This window comes from Amblyomma americanum, chromosome 9 (genome assembly GCF_052857255.1).
Source record: "Amblyomma americanum isolate KBUSLIRL-KWMA chromosome 9, ASM5285725v1, whole genome shotgun sequence".
NCBI lineage: Eukaryota > Metazoa > Arthropoda > Arachnida > Ixodida > Ixodidae > Amblyomma > Amblyomma americanum.
In genome coordinates this window covers 101,036,219-101,059,273 of record NC_135505.1, presented here as the reverse complement: position 1 = coordinate 101,059,273, position 23,055 = coordinate 101,036,219, and the positions used below count along the sequence as shown (strand labels likewise).

Here is a 23,055-nt window from a genome sequence, read left to right as displayed (position 1 = left end):
TTCAAGCACTTGTTGCAATATGAATGTTTCGTACATGTTCCTTTCGTTGTAAATCGTTCAAAAGCTACTGATTATGCAGCAGAAAAAAGGTCCTAACGGCATGATAGAACGGCGTGCAAAGCACGCTTTAAGATTTCGAAATCGAAACTGATGATCCTCTTTCTGTATTATGTGAAGTCAGCCAGACTTCTTAAGCATTTGCTGCACTCTGAGGCATTCAAAAACTTGCTTTTTGTCATTAAAAATAAAAGGTATTTATCAAATCCTGAAAAAGGATGAAACAGCACATGACCAGGCTCCGCGCATCAGAGCCTTCCAGCCATTGAAACCGAAATTGAGGGCATTTTTTAGCGCCGCTTAGCGGCATGGGGTGGTGATCTCGGGGCCCATTGAAATCGAGGAGACGCTTCAGGCATGTTCTTCAGTAGGCATATCTCGGAGCCAAGCCAAGGGAGCAAAGAGGACACCAGCGTTTGAGAGAGAAAGAGAGAGAAAGAAAGAGAGAGAGCACTTTTTCTTCTCATTTTGTTCCTTCTGGCGCATGCGCAATACAGGAGATCGCGCGCTGCCGAAAGCCGCGAGTCGTTTGTCTCTTCAACGGTCCGAAAAGCGATGTCCACGATGTCTATCGCAGAAGCTACAGCCAAATGCACGCTCGTCGGCTTCTGCCCGGAACTCGACTGGAAGCCTCTGAGCTTCGTCAAGCCCATTCCGCCGAACAAGGTGTGCAGCGCCTGCGGTCTGGTGCGCAAAAAGACCGCGTTGCTGCCCTGCGTGCACGTGCTCTGCGACTCCTGCTACGAGCAGTGCGCCCAGGACGGAGTGCACGTTTGTCCGCTCGACGGCTACCAGTGGAACGATGAAGACGACGTCGACTGGAAGGACTTTCCTCTAGTTCAGCTGCTCAGAAGAGAGGTTGGTCGTTAGACTGCATATGCTTTTTGTTTTTGTTCGTTTGACAGGTCGATCTCTGCGCGCCACGTCTTGAGCACCAACTGGGTGCTCACGCGGTACGCGCAATACGCGACTTTCGCGTCCTCAGCTGCGGCGTGCGCTCTCTGCATCATTTACCCGTTCTATTCTTGCGACCCTTTCCCCCCGAGCTTTGAGCAGTGGTCGCAGAAATTAGCGCTCGTATCCCTCGCGTGCCACAGGGAAAGTAATTTAGAGCCCATGTCAAGCAGCGAAACAACAGTCGCTAGCAAGACTGTTTTAGCTGAGCTTGTTTATGTTTTGCCCCGAGTTCAGTCCCCAGCAGAGCAGAGCGCGACCGAGCAGTTTATTTTGATGTTGAAGTAAAAGTCGATTAGTTGATTTTAGTTTATAAACACTTTTAGTTAGCTCTATCATGCACATAATGTCTGTCTTGCTGTACAATCCAGCTGCAGACCGCACCCACGCATACGTCACAGTTATTAAAATGTTAAAAATGTCACCTGGTTTAGTCAAACCGCTCTATAACACAATGCATGGTACTGGGAAATTGTTTCATTATAGAGGTCAGTTTGTTATAACTATTGTGCCCCCTTATGGCTTCACATAGCTTAGGATTACTGTGTTGACGGACACCAAGCTCTATTCCAGATGGGAGCATACAGTTAGTGAAAGAAATCGGCAAGATTTTCACTTTGTTTTTAGCGATATGCAACTAGGGAGACTTGACGTTGTGAAGACCGACAGATTACTGAATCGGAAGGTCCACAATTTAACCTGCCTTGGAGGACATCAGAAAACAGGTTACTAATGTTACTTAGTTAGCTGCTTAATGAAGTTTTGATAATTAACTTTTTGGCTATTACATTTAGGCACCTGCTTGCAGTTAGAAATACGTAGCTGGTCTTCAGTTATAGCCATATCAGTTTTTAGAATTTTGAGAACATGATTACCCTCGGCGCTGTTCTACTGTCACATGAGGTTTTCCTTGTACATGTCAGTTCACATCCCTTTCGGGCAAGCACGGCAATGTTGACTTGCTGGCATCAGTCCTAAACCTAGACATGGTATCATCATTTGAATTCACATTCTCAAATGGGAAATGGAGCTCTTGAATTCAGAAACTAGGAAGTGCTGTCAATCTCGACAACTCTGTGAAAGTGTAGCCCTCCACACACAGTTGCAAGCTGTCCCAGAGCAGTGCTGCCGCGGTGATGGCAACTGGAACTAGGCGTGTCAAGCCAGTTTCAGGCAGTGCAGCAAGCCATGACGGTACAGTACGGTGCAGCTTCTTGATTAGCAATCTAAGGGATTTCACAGGAATATGGCCGCTGCTATTATCACTGGCAGTTTTGCTCATTGAATAATAGTGTCTTTGAACAGCAACTGTCTTTGCTGCTGAACAGTAGGCTGCAGTTTTCCCACCTGACGAAGGCACTTAGCTGGAATACATTTAGCCGCAGTATTTTTTGTTGCATGTTTCCAACTTTTAATTAATGTCGGGTTGCCTAAATTGTTTTTATTATTTAATGGTTTAGAAGATTAAAACATTTTCTTTTCCTTTGTCTTGTATCCTATTTTGCAAGCAACGTGGAGCGCATTTGGCTTACCCGGTAATATGAAACTTGGTTATTTTTCGAAAACCTATCAGCCTAGCCATTGCTTTACCTGGATTAATGTTCAGCATGAAACGAAGTTGCGTAATCTGGTAGTGTTGTAGGCTAATATGGAATAAAATGCAGTAACATATTAAAACCTCTTCGTTACTTCTTTCAATGAATTCTAAGGAGCATAAATAATCTTCCATGTTGTCATCTTCATCTACAACTGCTGCATTGCTTTCTTCCCAGTTTACCTGGATAGCACGATAGCCTATGCTTGTAATTGTATAACTATGTATGCAGCGTGCTCATACGTGGCTGTCATCACTGTGTGAATCTGCAAAGACTTAGGTGCTTTGTCTTAACTAGGTCAGCTGGTATATGAGCCATAAGCCTTATGCGGAATATTTTCACAGTAACTTATGTGCTCTGTCGGGGGCTGTGTTCGTCGTATACTACTCGCGAGGTCTTCTTAATAATTCCACATTGTATATATGCGGCCATGATTATACACTTTAATCCATGTGCTGCATGTAGAATGCAGGCCTTAAATTACATCGGTGCTTCTCTGAGTTCAGGTGAGCTTTGACCTCTATTTCTATCCTGTTCAAGTGTGCTCTCACAGAAGCCCATGCATTCTACTGGTGCTACCTGCTCCATCTACTACTACTTTTTGTTTTTTCTAAGAGCCCCTTTATTACATGCATAACCTATTCAACCACCCACGCGGCCATGCATGTAGTGTACACAATATATGCTGATCTATAGTCTGTGCTTATAAAGATGTGGGTTCTGTTGTTATACAGGTCTGTGTCCTATAGTTCTTGAAATCCGGCTGCGGATGGACGAACGAAAATCTAGCACGTTAATCCTTATTATCCATTGGATTCCATCGCATCAAGGTCTGTGTATTCGTGGAAGTAGTCATCTTGTCCACTACTTGCTCCTCTTCTTTTTCCATGCTCACTCGGATAGCATGGATATCCTAGCATTGTTTGAATGCAACCATGTAAGCAGCATACATAGGCACATAAAGACGTGGGTGCTGTTCAATGCAATTCGCTTCTGGTATTGGCTGTTACCGACGTTCATCTGTACCCATTTGGACAAAAATTACTGCGGATGGGGAGAGCTGAAATCCCGAAAACAGGCACAGGAAAGTATATCTATATATATATGACACAATAATTCAGTTCCTGCATAATAGCGTCAGGACTCAGAGTGACTGGATGCATAAAAGTGAAAATATAACCATATCATTGCACTTTTCGCATTACACCCATCTAGTCAGCTTTTCAGTGCAAAAAAAAAAGTTGTATCCTACTGTCCCTGCACTTAAGCAAGGGATGCAGGAAATTGCATGGCAATTTGCCTTACCAAGAAAAGTTATTAACTTAACCCTTTGAGGACTGACGGTCATTTCTCTTAATATTCTTTTTTTTCCTTTCAGGTCAAGTGTTGGAATGCAGAAAGAGGCTGCCAGCATGTGGCAGCTGCTTCCATGATCACCAAGCATTTCCATAGTGGATGTACACACCACTCTACTTGCTGCCCCAAGTGTTCTACCAGCATCCTTTGCATGGACATGTGCGCCCACCTCAGGTCGGGCACATGCGGCTCGGTGACGAATCCTGCGTTTGAATTCCAAGGGCAGTGTGATCTCAAGGATGAGATTTCGGATCCTAGTTCGGTTCCCGAGGAAGAGAGTGCAGTTCCTAATTCTTTCAGAGAAGCTTTTGAAAAGCAGGCGGGAGAACTTAAGGGCTATCTGGAAAGAATGACTGTTGATATTAGTGCACATGGTGACAAGTTGAATGAAATCTCTCATGGCATGAACACATTTAAGGAAACTCTCGTACAAGAACTGGCAGCTGCAGTACAAAATTCCGAGAGCTTGACAGAAACCATGTGTCAACTCTCAGTGTCAAATGCAGAAATCAAAGAATCATTGACCACACGACGCAGTGATACAGTAAACATTGTTTTCACAGGAATGAACCGTTTAGAAAAAGCACTGAAAGATGAGTTAGTTCATGTAAAAACAGAAACAGCAGGCAAGCTTTTGCAGATTAAAGCTGGACTTGATGAAGCCAAAGCTCAAAGCAATGAAAATGGTCAGAAGACATTGGAGTGCATCACCAAGGTGCTTCAACTCGCAAAGCTGCAAACAATGTGGTGCGAATTTTTCGTGCCAGGTGTGAAGTACCGCCAAGATAAAGCACTGTATGAAGACTGCTGTTGGTATTACAGCAAGAAGGTGTACCTGCGCGGATACTATTTGTCACCAGGCATAGCTTTCAGGAGAGAAGGTGGCACAGTGAAACTGCATATTTGCATACAGCTACACAAAGGTGACATGGACGAAGTTCTTCAGTGGCCATTGGAGTACAAAATGAAGCTGAGTGTTATACATCCGGAAGGAAGTGCTGTACGTAAGATGGAGATTCAACCATTTCGTTCTTCTAGCTTCAACCAAAAGCCCAAAAATGCAAGCAATGGTGGTACTTATTTTCCAGACAAGTTTATTTACCTATCAGATCTCCAAGAAGACGGCTTTGTTGAAGATGACAAGCTGCGTGTTAAGTGGCAGCTGCTGCCTTGAGTTCCACTTGCATCTGCACAGGGACCAAAAAAAGAGACATTGTCTGTGTTTTGCTGGAATAAACTTTTTTTCATTTATAATACTGGAGCTGCTGAAGTAAGCTTCCTGGCTTCTACAATACTTTGCATTTCAAATAGCAGTTACCAAGGTATGCCTTTTACGTCATTCTTGTTTATCTCTTATCAGTGCTATTAAGCATTCTATAATTTGCGACATTGCTCTGAGTATTGGTCAGGAAATATCCGCTTTTATTTGTACACACCCAGTTTCACAGTCGCAGCTGAATGTGGCGTATTGCTGGAAATCTCCGTCGTCATATTGCCGCACTTAGTTTAGCCATCACGCTACCGGCTCCCCCGTGCGGTCTGTCTTTGACCTTTGTCGCGCGCCGGACTTCGTCCTCTTCTGCTCGGTGCTAGGCCCTGCCGGCTACGCTCTGCGCAGTGTGCTCGCCAGGTACTGTTCTGCCAGGGATTGAACGTCCTACCGGCGTCCGTGACATTTTTGGTGGAGGTGCTGGGTACGATCTATGTACGAAGAGGTCCCAGGAACCTCCAGCGCTCAGCCACACCCCCTGGACACGACACCTGTCCACAAGTCAAGCCGCCGCTTGAAAGGCTTAACTCCCGAGTACAATCCCCTCGCCGCGCCATCCCGCAAGATGACCTCTACGGTGGCCAGCCAGACCTTCCAGCAAATTGTGAGTTCGCCACCGCTGCTTCTTCATTCGCCTCGTACGCCCGCGCCGTTTCATGGTGACAAGTTTGAAGATGTGGAGAACTGGTTGGACGGGTATGACAGGGTCTCTGAATTTAATCTGTGGGACGAGGACCGCAAGCTTCGGAACGTCTACTTTGCCCTCCAGGACGCCGCCAAGACGTGGTTCGAAAACCACGAGGGTGCCATCCACACCTGGCAAGACTTCCGGCGCCAGTTGCTGGATACGTTCAGCAGCAACGAGCGGAGGGAGCGTGCTGAATTGGCCCTGCAATCGAGAGCGCAGCAGCCAAACGAGAGCGTGGCGATGTTCGTGGAGGACATGACCCGGCTTTTTAACCGCGCTGATCCTTCGATGTCGGAAGCCAAGAAGGTGCGCCATTTGATGCGGGGCGTCAAGGAGCAATTGTTCGCTGGGCTCGTGCGTGATCCTCCGGCTACAGTCGCCGATTTTGCAAAGGAGGCGGCAGGCATGGAGCGCGCCCTGCAGCAGCGGTTTGCGCACTACGGCCGTTCCTCAAACATCACTGCTGTGGAGTGCCACATGCCGAGGCCCTGGGATGAGAACACCTCCCTCCGAGAGCTCATCAGGAGCATCGTTCGCGAAGAGCTGCAGAAGCTTCGCTCTGTGGAGCAGCCTCCTAGTGTCACCGCCATCTCGGAGGCTGTCCGTGACGAGATACGCCGCACGGTGCAGCCCACTCCACCGCCGCCACCGCCAGCGCCCTATGTGATGACATACAGCGAGACATTGCGAAGTCCTGCGCCACCACCGCCGGCGCTCTACTCTCCTGCCCCTACCGCGCCTTCCCACCGATTCCCGCATACGACAGCGCTGCCAGACGACCGCCCACCCGTCACGAAGGCAAACATGTGGCGAACGCCGAACAACAGGCCCCTGTGCTTCCATTGCGACGAAGCAGGCCACGTCCTTCGTCACTGCCCGTACCGCCGGATTGGCCTGCGCGGCTTTTCGCCCGACGCACCCCTGCCGCGCTATGGTGAACGACCCCGCGAGATCGATCAGTACCAAGCGGCCAACGTCCCACCTGTACCCACTGCCCAACGTCAGTCCAGGTCACCGTCGCCTCGACGGTTTTCTTCACCAGTTCGCCAGTCCTACGTCCGGCAGTCCTCCAGCCCGCGCCGGGAAAACTGAGGACGGCGACCCCCGGAGGTAGGGCCGCCGTCACCGGACATAATGACGAACATCCTCCGCTCACCGACGTTAGCATGCGACCCGACCTCCGAACCCACGCCGCGACGACCTTTCGACGCCCAGAGACGCCTTCGCTTGACGCCTCAATTGGACAATTTGAACGACCCTTAAGTCCGACGACTTTTCGACGAACGGAGACGCCTCCGCTTGACGCCCCAACCCGACCGCGAGAACGATCCCCTAGTCCGACCTCCCTCACACAGCGTTTTTCTGACGGTGACCAAGCTTCGGCTGAAATCTCGGTCATCGTTGATGGCCGCCGCGTGACTGCTCTCGTAGATACCGGCGCCGATTTCTCCGTCATGAGTCGTGGTCTGACGCTTGTCCTGAGGAAAGTACTGACACCTTGGCCTGGAACACACATCCGGACAGCTGGAGGCCATCTGGTGACACCGCTTGGCGTCTGCACCGCTAGAATGGAGATTCGTGGTGTCACCTTCACTGCCTGCTTCGCTGTGTTGGCTCATTGCTTTAAGGAGCTCATCCTCGGGTTAGATTTTCTTCGGGAACACGGTGCGATAATCAACCTCCGCGAACTTGTCGTGTCGTTCTCACCTCATTGTGCCATAGCCGACAGCAGCGAGCCCGACAGGCCTGTTTTTCGCGTGTGTGATGACAATGTCACGCTACCACCACGCTCCAGTTTGTTTATTACGGTGGAATGCTCCAACCCACGCACTCCTCACGGGGTTGCGGAAGGTAACCTGTCGTTACTGCTGAGTCAACAAGTCTGCGTTGCGCGGGGTGTTACTTCCCTCCGCGGACTGCGAACGCAGCTTTTTGTTACGAACTTTAGCGCCGAATACCGCCACTTGCCGCAAGCAACCGCCATAGCCTATTTCGATGAAAGTGACTCAGTCTCCCACTGCGCCTGCTCCCTCAACGATACCCATGCATCGACGTCTGACGCCCCCGTTATGACTGACGTGAACCCCGACCTAACCGCCGATCAGAAACACCGCCTCCACATGATCCTCGACTCTTTTCGTGACTGCTTTGCGACCACTTCTAAAGTTCGACAAACATCGGTCGCTAAACACCGCATTGTAGTGGATGAAGGCGAGAGGCCTATACAACACCACTCCTATCGAGTGTCTGCGAAAGAACGGGAGGTGATTCGGAGGCAGGTTGAGGAAATGCTCCGCGACGAGGTTATCCAGCCGTCAACAAGCCCGTGGGCTTCGCTCGTTGTGCTGGTCGCCAAGAAGGATGGCACTCTCCGATTCTGCGTCGACTATCGTCGCCTCAACAAGATTACTAAAAAAGACGTTTATCCGTTGCCCCGAATTGATGACTCGTTCGATCGCCTGCGTCATGCCCGATACTTTTCCTCTCTTGATCTACGCAGTGGGTACTGGCAGATCGAAGTCGATGAACGTGACCGTGAAAAGACCGCGTTCATAACGCCTGACGGTTTGTAAGAGTTCAAGGTGCTCCCCTTTGGCCTGTGTACCGCTCCTGCCACCTTTCAAATAATGATGGACACTGTCCTGGTTGGCCTCAAATGGCAGTCGTGTCTCGTCTATCTTGATGTGGTTATTTTCGCTGCGACCTACGAAGAACATCTCAAACGCTTGAGTGCAGTATTGACGGCCATCCGATCAGCCGGTCTATCTCTAAAACTCGAAAAATGCCACTTCGCGTACCAACGGCTTAAGTTTTTGGGCCATGTTGTGACACCTGAGGGTGTCAGCCCCGACCCCGACAAGACGGCTGCTGTAGCTGCGTTCCCGACTCCCACTGATAAGCGAGCTGTGCGCCGGTTTCTTGGCCTCTGCGCATATTACCGACGCTTCGTGCAAGACTTCTCCAGGCTGGCTGAGCCTCTCACACGGCTGACAAAAGACGATCAGCCTTTCGTCTGGGCACAGGAACAGCAGGACGCCTTCGAAAAGCTCCGCAAACGCCTCCAAACAACGCCCATTCTTGCCCATTTTGACGAGGAGGCGGATACAGAACTTCACACCGATGCCAGCAACATTGGCCTCGGTGCAGTCCTCGTCCAGTGGCAAGATGGTTTTGCAGGCATGCCACGACGAGCTTCCTTCCGGCCACCTCGGGTTTTCTCGAACGATGGCACGAGTTCGTCACCGTTATTACTGGCCCAGGCTTTCTGCGACTGTCAAGCGTTATGTACGTACTTGCCGCGAGTGTCAACGTCGGAAGAAACCACCTTTCAAGCCGGCTGGCTTGCTCCAACCCATTGCTCCGCCGAGAATTCCTTTCCACCAAGTCGGCATGGACTTACTGGGCCCATTTCCCACGTCATCATTGGGTAACCGGTATATTGTGGTTGCCACCGACTACCTCACCCGGTATTGTGAGACGAAAGCCCTTCCCCGCGCCACTGCTGCTGAAATTGCTGACTTTTTCATCATCAGCATAGTCCTCCGCCATGGCGCCCCTTATGTTGTTTTAACTGACCGAGGCACAGCGTTCACGTCCACGCTTACTCAGGAAGTTATGCGGCTCAGTGGCACAAGTCATCGTAAGACCTCAGCTTACCATCCTCAAACCAACGGCCTAACCGAGCGCCTCAATAAGACTATCGCTGATATGATTTCTATGTACGTCGACGACGACCATAAGAACTGGGACGAAATCCTTCCGTACGTCACGTTTGCCTACAATACTGCCCTTCAAGAGACGACGGGGTTCACGCCATTTCGTTTGGTACACGGTCGTGAAGTCGTGACTGTGTTGGACACGATGTTGTTGCCCGATATTGCCCGCCCATCCGTTGCCGACGCTGATGCATTCGTTCGCCATGCAGAGGCTGCCCGCCGGCTGGCTCGGCAACGAACCTGCGTGCGGCAAGAAGTCGATGCTCACCGCTATAACCTCCGTCACCGCGAAGTCATTTTCCAGCCTGGCGATCAAGTGTGGGTTTGGAGCCCCATCCGTCTGCGCGGTCGCTCCGATAAGCTTTTGCGCCGTTACTTCGGCCCCTACGAGGTACTCCGCCAACTCAGAGACGTTACGTATGAAGTGCGCCCGCAAGAGAGTGTTCGTTCTTCCAGACGCCCGCCGACATCCGAAATTGTGCACGTCGCAAGACTCAAGCCATACCATGCCCGCTAGGACAACTCTCACCAAGTTCGGTGCCTGGGATGCTGTTAACACCAACATGTGGCTCCCCCTCACTGTCAGGCATCGAGTCGATGCCTTTCCAGAGGGGAGGGGCAATGCCGCACTTAGTTTAGCCATCACGCTACCGGCTCCCCCGTGCGGTCTGTCTTCGACCTTTGTCGCGCGCCGGATTTTGTCCTCTTCTGCTCGGTGCTAGGCCCTGCCGGCTACGCTCTGCGCAGTGTGCTCGCCAGGTACTGTTCTGCCAGGGATTGAACGTCCTACTGGCGTCCGTGACAATATGTCGTAGAACTTCCGTGTTCATATACTAAATGAAGGGAAAGCTTTGTATGTGCCTTATTTACTCGCGTATAGGCCGACCTATCCAAAAATTGCGCCATGAACACATGATTTATGCAAGGAAAAGGACCCAAACTGACTGCAAATGCGACGAGGAGGCGTATGAACTCCGCCATCAACTCTGGTGCTAAAGTCGTTTGTTCTGACCGCCACTGAGCCTTCACTCGATATGCGGCGGTTGCAACCCCTGTTACTGAGCAAAGTTTTTGCGCTTCCCATCTCGCGTCACGCAGCTTACTGATGCGAAGAAGGTAGATACAACACCGCACGCAGTGTTTTATATGAGTGAAAAGGGCGTCAGATACTGACGTGCACTCACGCCTAACTCTGCAAGTAATCAAGAAAATATGGCTATTTCGGTTCAGACGCGTCCTCAGCTGCAGCTCAGGACGCGTCTGCACCCCAGTGCAGTGTGAAGACAGACCGCTTGGGGGAGAAATTTGCCGTTGCTGCTTGAAATTCTGCACATTTGGTTCTGTAAAAAGACAGCAGGTGCATCCGAAGAAAGTTTAAAGTGATGTTAAGTGCGCAACAGTATAGCTATTTGGCATTTTATCCTCCACGTATGGCCCAAAAACGCGGGGTCTTACAGATGTTCACATACCTAACGCAACATTAACATTCGCAACTCGTTGACCATGGTAAGTACCAAATACGAAGGAGGCCACTGTCCCTTCACAGTGCAGCCAGTGCAATGGGGAACGGAACAGTCCGTGATAACTTGCAGTCGTGCAGTCCCAGTGACTGCATCACGCTTAAAATACTCTGCAATTAGCGAGAAGGTTACTGTTACTAGCAAAAAGATATGTTCTCTTTCCAGTTCAGTTGTGCTATTTTAGTGACTACGCCTCGCCGCACGCACAGCGCGTAGTGCGCGACCGGCGAAAACCAGTATGGCGCGGCGAGGGCTAAAAGGCGGTGCGGTGTTTTGCGTGGAGATCCCACCTTTTCTAGGTTCCGCGTTATTTAGCGGGGCTGGAGTAATACAGCCATCGGCTTTGATCATGAATGTTAGTTTGCCGGTATCCCTCAAGAGAAAAGTATACAACAGCTTTATCTTAGCGGTGCTCACCTGCGGGCCAGAAACGTGGAGGAAAACGAAAAGGGTTCAACTTAAATTGAGTACCACGCAGAGAGCTATGGAAAGGAAAATGATAGGTGTCGCGTTAAGAGACGGCAAGAGGGCAGTGTGGGTGAGGGAACAAACGTGTGTTGACGACATCCCGTTCGAAATCAAGAGGAAGAAATGGGCTTGGCCAGGGCATGTAGTGTGAAGGCAAGATAACAGCTGGTCCTCAAGGGTAACGGAGTGGATTCCAAGAGAAGGCGAGCGTAGCAGGGGGCGGCAGAAGGTTAGGTGGGTGAATGAGATTAGGTAGTTTACTGGGATAGGATGGCCGCAGCTGGGGAGGAGAAGCCTTTTGCCGTGCAGTGGGCGTAGTCAGGCTGATGATGACCGTTCTACACAACGGTAACGCAGACTAAATGGTTCTTCCATACAGGCTTCTTACCCACAGAAGCACAATCCGTCATGTTGCAAGTTTCTGAATAATATATGCTGGGGTACTGCGAGGTCATTAATTGCATCGCAGGTCAGGACAAAGCATACGAAATGCTCGGACCAGCATTACGCGCCCGTATGCGCACAGTGAAACGCCCTCTCCTGAGCTCCTCGCCCGCAAGGGGCGATCGCTTCCCAGAATGAGGCTGCAACTGTAAATCTAATTATAATTTGTCGTACACATTAGGCGGAAAGGTCGTTGAGCAACGGCTCCCTGGTTTAATGTATCCGTATGATATTGTACTGTTAGCAGATAGCAAAGAAGATTTACCAACACCGGTTTATTGTTGTGGAGACGGAGGAGATTCCCATGTTTCAGTTTTAGCGTAATTAAGTCGGGTGTGATGATTTTCAACGATACAACTGACAATACAGCTTGTATAATATACAAGTCCATGAAATACCCGGAGTAGCCGAATGCAAAAATATGGGGCATGGGTAAACGAAAAACAGATATGCATGGTAAAGCACGAACAGTCTTTGAGGGCAAAAGTGTTAAGTGATGCCGAAATAATGAAACAGGGCATTATGGGGGTACAACAAATGTGAAGTACTGAGAGGTATTTGGAAAGGATAATAGTGCCAGGGCTGACTTTCGAGAACGCGATTATGCGCTTAAGGGCAGAAGTTCAGTCGGGATTAGAAGTAAATCAGATACGTTTTTGAAAATTAGCACTGTGACGTTTTCTTCCCGCGTGGAAAAATTAAGGAGAACACAAGCGAGCAACCAGCCACGCCGACTCCGGAGACAGCTCTGTTTATTTCAGTTCGCGCGCTCCGCAACTGCGCCGCTAGCCGAGAGATGAGGTGCTGTCGCCATCTGTAGATAACCATGTGAAAAAAAAAACTCATTGCCTAAGATCGTTGGTTTGGTACCCATGGGTTGCCAGACGTGATCGCGTCAGATAATGGACCGGCGTTCTTGAGAGACGCTATTGTGGCCGCAGGGCAGTGCACGCACCCGAGAGCGAACCTTGGTGAGCCTCTGTGCGTTCCTCGAACAGACGGGCTTGACGTCCCGTCTGTTCTCCGCCAGGTAGTTACACGCAGTGACCGAACGCTCCGCGAGTTCTACCTTGGACGATTAACAACTGGACGCCCCGCTCCAGTTGTAGTCAACATAGTGCTGTGCGAGTGTGTTTTCATTGCTCCATCATGAACTAATCCCGCGCTTAACCTGTACACATTTCTTATTGTATAAATAATCTGTGTATATTACCTCTCTCCCTATCCTCTCTTCCTGTCCCTTCACCTCTTTCATTTCATTTCTCCTGCCTGCTATCCTTTATTTCCGCTACCCCAGTTCAGGTGCTTCAGTATCGATTGCAGATGCCGGGGCTAGCAAAAATCCTTTCCTTCCGTTTTGTTATTATTTTTCAAGAAATTCCTTCAGCGAAACGGCATAAAGCATGTGCTGGCGCCGCCGTGTCACCCGGCATCAAATGGTGCTGCGGAGCGAGCCATGGAAACTATCAAATCGAAGCTGAAGAAGGCAGTGGGTGGAAGCTTCGGCTGTCAGCTAGCCCGCACCCTTCTGAACTGCAGATCAACGCCGCACGAGACTACTGGATGCTCCCCGGCTGAGTTGATGGTGGAACGCAGACTAAAGACAGCTTTGACTCCATCCTGACACGAGGACCACCGTTCTGAAAAGGTAGCTAAAGCAGAATGTCTCCCACGAGAAGAACGCCCATCCGACGCCGCTTGTGCAGCAAGGGGTTTCTATATACGCACGAAACTTTCGAGACGGTCCGCCATGCGTTCCAGCAAGCAGTGACTGCTACGTCGAGCGACCACATCGCTGATGTCACACTGCGGGGATGGTAGAACCTGGAGGCAGCATCGGGAGCACCTGCGCCTCGATTTCGCCGCACGTTAAGTGCCTCCGACCTCAGTGCCAAAGCCGCAAGCCTGTCCACGGTCGAAGTGCACCTGATCAACAGACCTCAGCGGTGCAACCGCATATGAGCGCCAACTGTGAGGACGGTGCCATACAGCCTGAGGCTCCTCCAAGGGAGGATTCAACACTGAATGTGCCAGATGCTTCGACGCTTTCCACTTGTGAGCCGCAAACACCGCCAGTGCGAAGTGCAAGAGCTAGACGACCCTGTGGCGACTCACGGCGGTATTCGCCGCGAGTCCTGTGTATGGTGCCTTCCCTGTGCGGGTGGGGAGGGGTGTCGTGGTTGACCACTGTGTATCTGTGTTTTTTCAAAGCTTATCTACAGATGGCGACGCGGCCCCATCTCTTGGCTAGCGGCGCAGTTGCGGAGCGCGCAAACTGAAATAATCAGTGTTGTCTGCGGAGTCGGCGTGGCTGCATGGTTGCCCACTTGCGTTCTCTTTGTTCCACGCGAGAACAAAACGTCACAGCTCCTGGAGAAAATGGAGATAAGAAACACCATCATCATCATGAACAGCCTGACTACGCCCACTGCAGGACAAAGGCCTCCCCCATATTTCTCCAATTAACCCGGTCCTGTGCCAGCTGCGCCCACCGTATCTCCGCAAACTTCTTAATCCCAGCCGCACCTAAATTTTTGCCGCAGCCTGCTACACTTGCCTTCTCTTGGAATCCATTCCGTTACTCTTAAGGAATAGCGGTTATCTTGCCTTCGCATTACATGCCCTGCCCACACCCACTTCTTCATCCTGATTTTGACTAGGATGTCGTTAACCTGTGTTTGATCTCTGACTCACTTTGCCATCTTCCTGTCTCAATGTTACACCTCTCATTTTTCTTTACATAGCCCTCTGCGTACGTGGAGGCTAACGAAAAGGGTTCAGCTTAAAAACGCTTGCGAACTCCAACGGGTCTAACAGTGCGGGATTCTCATTTTAGATATTCAAGCAATCACACGTGTGTGCCTCTACTTTAAGTTGCACTTCATTTATATGTATACAAAGCACTGCATTACTGAAATTGAAATTGCCGTTGCATCTATCATTTTCCTTTCCATACCTCGCTGCGTTGTCCTTAAGTTGAACTTTCCGTTAGCCTCCACGTTTCTGCCCCATAAGTGGGTACCGGTAAGATACAGTTGATATATACTTTTCTCTTCTACAACTTTATATACTTTTCCAGGAGAAAGATAGTGGAAGATAAGTTGCGAGCTGGCAGAAACTCCTCTGACCAGTCATCGTCATCAGCAGCAGCATCAGCCTGACTACGCCTACTGCAGGACAAAGGCCTCTCCCATACTTCGCCAATTAACTCGGTCCTTTGCCAGTTGCGCCCACCCTATGCCTGCAGACTTCCTAATCTCATCCGCGCACCTAACCTTCTGGCGCCCCCTGCTACTCTTGCCTTCTCTTGGAATCCACTCCGTTACCCTTAAGGACAAGCGGTTATCTTGCCTTCGCATTACATGCCCTGCCCAAGCCCATTTCTTCCTCTTGGTTTCGACTGGCCATTGTCACGACTAAAACATAGAAGAATGGTGAACACGTGGCGCGATCGAGCCACAAAGAAGTGTCGCACTCCCACGTGAACGAGGAGGGAAAAACGGAGAAAAAGGGTAATGTTTGCTTGCTCTCCCCAAAGATACGCTGTTGGCTGCAATGTGGAAATTTGAATTCAGTTTACTGCTTTCAAATGTGTATCTGCGATGAAATCCGTGCTCACGAGTTTTACCAGTTTGCTGTGCTCATGAATATGAACCTGAACTTTCGCAGATGTTTTTTCTTCAGTCTGCACAGTCTTACGAGTGGTTTTAGAGCGCTAAAATTTTTCGAAGTGCTTGAACACCGTGCAGCTGTTAAGGTATTGGTGTTCTGTAAGTGTTCTCAGTGTTTCGAAAACAAAATCATCTATCATGCATACTGCCACGGTGAAGATCATGCACGTGTTATTTCCGCTCCAGAATAATGCATGTTCCCGGATAACCTCCGCATTTCCGTCGCGTCCGCGCATTAGCGGTTCGAAGCCGCTTTCTGATCGCGGCAATTGACGTTGGCTTACCACGATGCCTAGTAACAACATAGTGCTGGCAGTACTGATCTCTCTCTTCGCACTGGGCCTCGCTAAAGCTGCCGGGGATGTTTCCACGTATCCAGAAAAACGAAGTGACCTTCAGAGTTACCAAGATGCGAGCAGGGTAAGCGCATTCATTTTCCATCCAAGCTGTTTTGCGAGGAAGACAGGCAAGCTGATGCAGACACCATGGTGTCAAGGACACGCTGTGCTGTTTCTATCTCGAGCAGTGACGCGTAGATGATCCGCAGTCTTTCATGTCAAACAGAAACGATGCCACTTTTGTGTGACCTCACTAATAATTCTTTAATTTAGATCATTGCGGCTTAGCAGGAGGCAGGAAATGGGTGCCGTCTAAATAAAGAGGGGTTTGTAGCTTAAAAGGACGCACCAATAACTTTAGGAATTGCTGCAAGTAGAACTGCTAGAAGGCTGTGCAAAAGGAAGTTGCTGCAACGCACTGGAAAAGATTCGTTACATACAACAGCTGAAAAACCAAAGCGTTTCGCCTGTGTTGCAGACTAGAAATCGGCAGTTCCTAAAACAACTGAGACTTGAAAGTGTGCAGTAACACGGAAATTTCAGCTAGTTGGTTCATGTTCGATGCTTTTACCAGCGCTGCGGCAGGCGACCTGGAACAAGAAGAGACGGAAGGACAAGCGCTGAAAGTGTGCTTATGCAATCTTTTTTTTTATGATTCTGATTAAGTCCGCTTCTGCTATCTTTTTTGTTACTCGTTTACAAACCTCACTAGCTGATATAGCGGCCATTATGTCATGGTACTGGCAGTGAAAAGCTGGTCACCCAAAGTCGACAAGGTCGCGCCACACTCTACTATATATAGAGGCATTGGCAAGCATTTCTGACGTTTTTCAACTGAGTAAAACATTCTTGTCAGTTGAAACAACAAGACAATCCTTTCAAAGCTTCTATCATGGGACACGGTCTACTCATGAACAGAAGACTGACGGAAGTCTAATGCGTAGATGAAACATTTTCTCTCAGAGATCAGTCGAAATCAGTGCAAACGTGAAAGTCTGATCAGACCCTTTGTAATATATTAGTTGACCGATTGTTCCATCGCCCCAGTTCACCATGTAGCACCAATTACTGCTTTGTAATGTATTGTTTTCTACGCCGGTAGGGCACGATAGGAGTAAGACGAATTTATTGGAAATGCATTCGTGCATGAGGAACTAATCACAATATCTAACTTGTTGTAACTTATTGCGCACCACGGTCACTCTGAACGTACTCTTCCGACGTCAGTTACAATATCCCCTAAAATGCGTATTATTTCGGAATGAAAATACATTATCTCGAGAAAAATTGGGAGAGGGGTGGGAAGCGGGGCACCGAAGCTCCGCCTTTATGGGCATGACGCGACAACGGCGTCCTGCCCTTGCACGGACACTCTTTCTTTTTCACATAAACGATCAATATGTGAAAGACTACATCACACACATAAAAAGCCCCCCTTTAACCAAGCCGAGCGAACGATCCTGCGTGGCCTAGGATTAGGGTGTTTGACTCGAAACCCAAGGGTCAGGGGTTTGGTTCCCCCAATTGTCCTTCCTGCGTTATTCATTTACTTTACATGTCCTCAAAAAGTTTGAGCCGTGCGAGCTTCTAATCACCAGTTTTCTGTTGTTTAAATCACTTTTCAAATCCGACGCTCCACGTGTGACGTAGCCACCTTCTCGACCAGTACTGACTATTCGGTTACAACAACGGCAACGCCGACGCCGCCTTTTGTGCTAGACGAAACCCTTGCGCTGTCCCGTAGAATTTCTAGTTTATAAGGGTTTAGCGTCCCAAAGCGACTCTGGGATGCCGCAGTGAAGCGCTCCGGAAATTTCAACCACCTGGGGTTCTTTAACTAGCACTGACATCGCTCAGTACACGGGCCTCGAGAATTTCGCCTCCATCGAAATTCGACCGCCACGGCCGGTATCGAACCGGCGTCTTTCGGGTAAGTATAGCCGAGTGCCATAATCACTGATCCACTGCGGTGGCACGTAAAATTTAAATCATCTGAGTCTAAGCCACACTAGAGGACTCACGGAAAGGTAAATAAAGGAAGTAACTAAAGACTGCAGCGAAGTGTATAGTGCTGTTTCAATCTGAGCGCCTTTTTTTCCGCGCGCAGTGTTATCCTGACGTTGGAGAGTGGTACCTCATGTACAGAAACTACTACCACGATCCTGACTTTGGTGGAGCGGCGAAATGCGTGAAGTACCAAAGATACGGCGCGTACGAGAACTTCAGCACGCCGGTCGTCTTGACATTCCCAGAAGGCGCAGTGTAAGCATTTTTATTTTAAACTTTAACGAAACACGTCACGTGCACAAGTGGCACGACTGAACATGTTTGCCTTTCTAAGGGTTGGTGTTATTATAATTAAAGGAGTATAGACACCTAATTTTTGTGGCATGTTTTCTTGTATACAGTGATGCGAAAGACACTATAGTCGGATAGAACTTAAGTCTGCAGTGCAGCTCCGCCCACATTCAGGACCGCCGCACAGAATTACTCCAGGACAAACAAGTAGTCCGTTAAATCTTTTTGTTGCCTTAAGAAGAGCATAATCACAAGTCAAAAATTTTAAGCTTTAGGATTTTGATACCGGCCTCGTCTAATAAAGTCAAACATTAAAAAGCCGATTTCGTTTACTGCTGTGATTGGACAGCGGATTAATACAGTACGCCGCGGACCGGGGACCAATGTTAGCAACTGCTGATTATTTTAGTTGTATCCTACTATACTATGCATGAATCACCACGTACGTGGTATACGCCTACGACCGCTAAATATTTTATAATCAAAGTTTTCTGCCATGCTCTTTCGGTTTAAACAGCCAAATGATGACTCTGACGCCAACGTGTGCTTACAAGTCACGTGATTCATGCAATAACTGTAATATAACCGCTGCCTCTACATTCGTTGTTATTTAGTCTCTTGAGGCAGGCTGGGTAAGCGTTGTAAGTGAATTAAAAGGCGAAGCAGCGATTGTAACGCCGTTTTTTTTTGCGCCATACGCGACCAACAAGCACACGTTGATGCTAGTTGATAGAGTCATCGTGATGAAACCGAAACAGCGCATGAAAGAAATTCGATTATAAATTATTTAGCGGCCGTAGGAGAATACGACGTGGTAATCCATGTATAATAATGCCTTACTCATTATTAAAAAGAAGAAAACACGCGCGCCAAGTTATGTATATATGCTTCTTTGAACATATTCAAATAATATTCACCGTCAAGCGTAACAAAAAAATAACCATTCATGGCAGTTAAATTTGGGCGCTTCTTTTCTACCGGCAGCTTCCTGCAGGAACATCATCGGGAATATCATCTGAAACCGTTGCAGGCGACAGGAATATCATTTCAAGGCTTCTGTTTTTTGCGATCCAGTTGGTTTAAACATCGTGGTTCATTTTTTTTTCGTTGTTCAGATGTAGAGAGCCATAAATATACTCCTGAGGAACGCTCCACTGTTTGGTCGACAAGTGTGTAGAGTCGAATAAGAATCTACGTGAGTCTAAACACTATAGACCAGCTTGCGCATCTCTTCCTTCAGTTGTTCCCCATTTCTGCTAGCTGTTCTTTAACATCCGAATGATGTTCTTAAGGAAGAGCTTTGTTATGAAGGTCGGCGATCCTTCTGAGACAGAATTTACTTATCAGTAGCAAACACGCGCTCTTATTTTCCGCAAGAAACCATTTATGTAATAGGAAAGCAGAGCAGTGACAACGCTATTAAAAATTTTGCTAGAGTACTTTGTCACGTGACCCACAAAGGGGTATCTAGAGGCGCAACTATACGCGCCATTCTATCCTGGACTGATAACACCTGTGTAGATGAGCCATTGTTACAATATACACCGCATATACAGTCTAGTTATAGCCACACATTTTATTCATCCTTTAAAATGTCTTCTTGAATTCCACATGATTAGACTGACGCAATTGGGATGTACCGACATCCGTTAAAAAAAAAGCAGCTTGACTGCGTACGTTTCTTTTTCTACCGTTTCAGGCGTGGACGCTTTTCCATGAGCTCATCTGAATGCTACGCAACTAAATATGTCGTCACATTCGTTCGCGACGACAGTAAGTGCCATATTGTTGCGTTTTTCATATTCGTATGAATAATGTTGTTGTTGTTGTCCTCATGGCACATGCCCACATAGAGGGATTGGTGAGTACGGGAGCGTGTTGGCACTCCTGAGATTCGTCTTCTTTTCAAGGAACGTGCAGTGGTTCATCTGTGGGGCAAAGAAATTACCAGCTTTTCCATCGGGACGGCGCCAAAATATTCCTCGTCAGGTGGCGTGATGTACGGGGCAGGGCGGAAGGGCTGCGGCCATTTTCGGATGAAAAAAAAATGAGCTGTGGTTCAACCCGGCTGAACTAAGTAAGACGAGCGAAAGTTCAGTTGAGCATGGTTAGACATGATTTATCTTTGATTAAACTTTATTAAATATCAGTGGCTCGGCTTGGGACTTTTTGTCCAGTGATCCGCGACGCCACACGCTTTTATATAGCGAACGGCGCGTCACGCGATTTCCGACAGTTGCGAGAGTGCCGCAGCTGTGGCGTAATATTTTTGTAACAGTACTTTAAAATATTCCAATATTCAAATTTTTTGTCTATAAATGCTGGAAACGATCACATGGTTCTGGTTAAAAAACTAAGCAGGGAAGATAGCGTGTAGAAGTGAGTGAGGGTGACGCTCACTGTCCAGGATGGCCGTGCGCTTCGCAAAAAGGCTTGCCTTTTATAACAAGGCAAATACCTTGGCGCGACATATTGGTGTACGGTATTGGTGCAGGAGAAAAAGGCTCCTGCTAGTTGGTGTCAAGGGTAGCTGTTTATGAAAACTGGCGCAAAAAGCATGAGGGCAAAGACCATCGGACAACTAGACGTGGCCCTTCTCCTTCAGGCATGCGATATACACTTCTTTCATAGATATCCTTGCGGGACCTTTCGGGGCACGGCATTGCTCGGTTATTCATTTAATCGGACACGAAAATTAAAAAAACGTTGAAAACAGTCGCAGGCTTTGTGATCGTAGTAATTGCCCTCCAGAAGAGAGTGCGAATGCTTCCGGGCTGAAAATTGTGCAATTCAGCCTGAGAATAGAAAAATCGAAACACAAGGTGTCGCTATCACTTTGACAATCAGTCGAATACAAAAATAAAAATATCAATTTTTTTTTCACATGCCAGTGGCTATAGGCTTGTGCTCATGTTGGCAATGCATGACTCACAGTTGCCACATTCTGGCAATTTGAACGGATAAAGTTTCTCCTTATTATTGTTATGACGCTGCGAGTTGTAGTGAAAGCTTAATAAGAGTGTAATTTTGCTATATATTCTGCACACATAAGAGTTAAATGTGATATAACTTGGAGCAGCAAGCTCATTGCTTCTGTGCGTGTCAGGAACGATGTGCAGTCAAGGAACACTCACGCACATCAAGACATTTAGAGTTCTGTCGTTAAGTAAGCTCTTGAGCCAATGAACTTGAATGCTATCTAAAAGGAAAATGTTTTTGTTGTTTTGTCACGCTGAGAAAATATATATGTTATTTGCTTTCAGAAAGTACTGCATCGCTGATGTTTTATATAATATACACGGACTGTGAGATCTGCTCTATCCTTCGTCATCCATATGCTGGTAATGGTGAGTGTGCTTTTGCTAGTTCAGTAGGCACTAGGACCGTCTGCTACTAAACAAATGTTTCTTGCTCAAAACAGCGTGTGATAGTATTTTCCGAACTCATTGTTAAACTATAACACGTTTCAAATACATTCCATGCTGATTTTACTCACGTTGGCATCTATACTTCCAGGAAGAAAGGCTATTTTTAAGATTTTCTAGTATGATTGTTCCTAGATGGATTATAGAATAGACGTGTACTCTTGATATATGCTGTATAGAGGAGGAGGAGAAGTACTTTAATGGAATATATACTGTATGGTAAATCGCAAGATGTGAACCGGCATAACTGGCCTCCTGAAAGCGGATACTGTCTTTTTAGTAATTGTTAATAATTTTTAGCCTTTGTTACCCGCGGCTAAATTTTGATGTCACGCAGCGCTGACCGCACGCGATAGTTTTTGCTGCCAGTAATCGCTGGAAATGCGCAGGTTACGGTTGTTCGTATTGGCGCCGCGTTAGCACGATGGACCAGACGGACGACTGCTGCAAATTCATCTACGACCAGAACTGTGGCACGTCGCCGAAGTACCGAATGTACGACACTTCATGCCCGCTTTAGGCACGGAAGCGCCCTGCGATGGAGACGACGCCTGCCTTGCTTGGATGGATTCTTGTCAGAAATATATGTTGTTGACTGAATGCAATGTGCTCTACGGTGCATGCAGTTACTGCAGTTCTGCAAAAATGCATGCGAAAAATGCGAAAAATTAACATTTGAATGTACTCACGGCTAAAATAGTCTGTTACTGCAATTCTGCTAAGATTCATGCGAAAAATGCAAAAAAATAGCATTTGACTGTACTAAACGCCAAAGGACTCCTTTGCGATGCAATGTTGTGCCGTTTTGATTTGCCGACATTTTTTTTCCATATTATGCTGGCGAACGTGATGCAAATAAAAAATGGAAACGTAACATGCCTCTACTTGAATGGCTCTTTACGGAGTATTCAAGTATCATTATTTAAAATATTAAAGCTGATGTCCTGCTGGGGCAAGAGCTATGGCGCTCAGTATGTAGAAATGAATAAAAGACAAATACAGTCACGAAAGTTTGAATCGTTGAATAAATGTGACATGCTGTGAAAATTCTAGAATTTCCGTTACGATGCCGTATATTTATTTTTCGCCTAGTCTAGCCCTGGTCTAGTGGTGATACACTTAGCGTCACGCGTTGCCAATATGTGGATTGTTACAAATTTGTCACCAAGCAGCTCCAATGACAAAGCACTGCCAATGTGCCTTGCTGTGCCACAATGGCCAGAGGTTTTCACGGCGTCATGATCCTAGTCGCTGT

The 23,055-nt window shown here is 48.0% G+C and overlaps 2 protein-coding genes across 3 annotated transcripts; both read left to right on the top strand.

Annotated features, from left to right (window-relative positions):
• The first annotated feature begins 516 nt into the window (after positions 1-516).
• LOC144103883 (uncharacterized) lies at positions 517-10,490 on the top strand. Of its 2 annotated transcripts, none has more exons than XM_077636592.1 (2): positions 517-915; positions 3,985-10,490. In XM_077636592.1, exon 2 carries the CDS (start codon positions 5,666-5,668, stop codon positions 7,010-7,012), a length of 1,347 nt encoding a protein of 448 aa, XP_077492718.1. In that variant the 5' UTR covers positions 517-915; positions 3,985-5,665; the 3' UTR covers positions 7,013-10,490. The 2 variants fall into 2 exon arrangements, with proteins under 2 accessions (XP_077492718.1, XP_077492717.1); XM_077636591.1 differs by having other exon boundaries at positions 520-915; positions 3,985-5,222.
• Positions 10,491-18,135: 7,645 nt separating this feature from the next.
• Positions 18,136-22,598, top strand: LOC144105240 (uncharacterized). Its single transcript, XM_077638385.1, has 4 exons — positions 18,136-18,339; positions 20,075-20,148; positions 21,639-21,722; positions 22,190-22,598. The coding sequence occupies exons 1-4, from the start codon at positions 18,215-18,217 to the stop codon at positions 22,318-22,320; spliced, it is 414 nt and encodes a 137-aa protein (XP_077494511.1). The 5' UTR covers positions 18,136-18,214; the 3' UTR covers positions 22,321-22,598.
• Positions 22,599-23,055: the final 457 nt, after the last annotated feature.

Coding starts and splice junctions, on each gene's coding strand:
- LOC144103883 (XM_077636591.1), top strand. CDS start 613: ATGTCCACGATGTCTATCGCAGAAGCTACAGCCAAATGCACGCTCGTC. Junction 916..3,984: donor TTCAGCTGCTCAGAAGAGAG/GTTGGTCGTTAG, acceptor TTTTCCTTTCAG/GTCAAGTGTTGGAATGCAGA.
- LOC144105240 (XM_077638385.1), top strand. CDS start 18,215: ATGTACAGAAACTACTACCACGATCCTGACTTTGGTGGAGCGGCGAAA. Junction 18,340..20,074: donor ACATTCCCAGAAGGCGCAGT/GTAAGCATTTTT, acceptor CTACCGTTTCAG/GCGTGGACGCTTTTCCATGA. Junction 21,723..22,189: donor TCATCCATATGCTGGTAATG/GTGAGTGTGCTT, acceptor GGAAATGCGCAG/GTTACGGTTGTTCGTATTGG.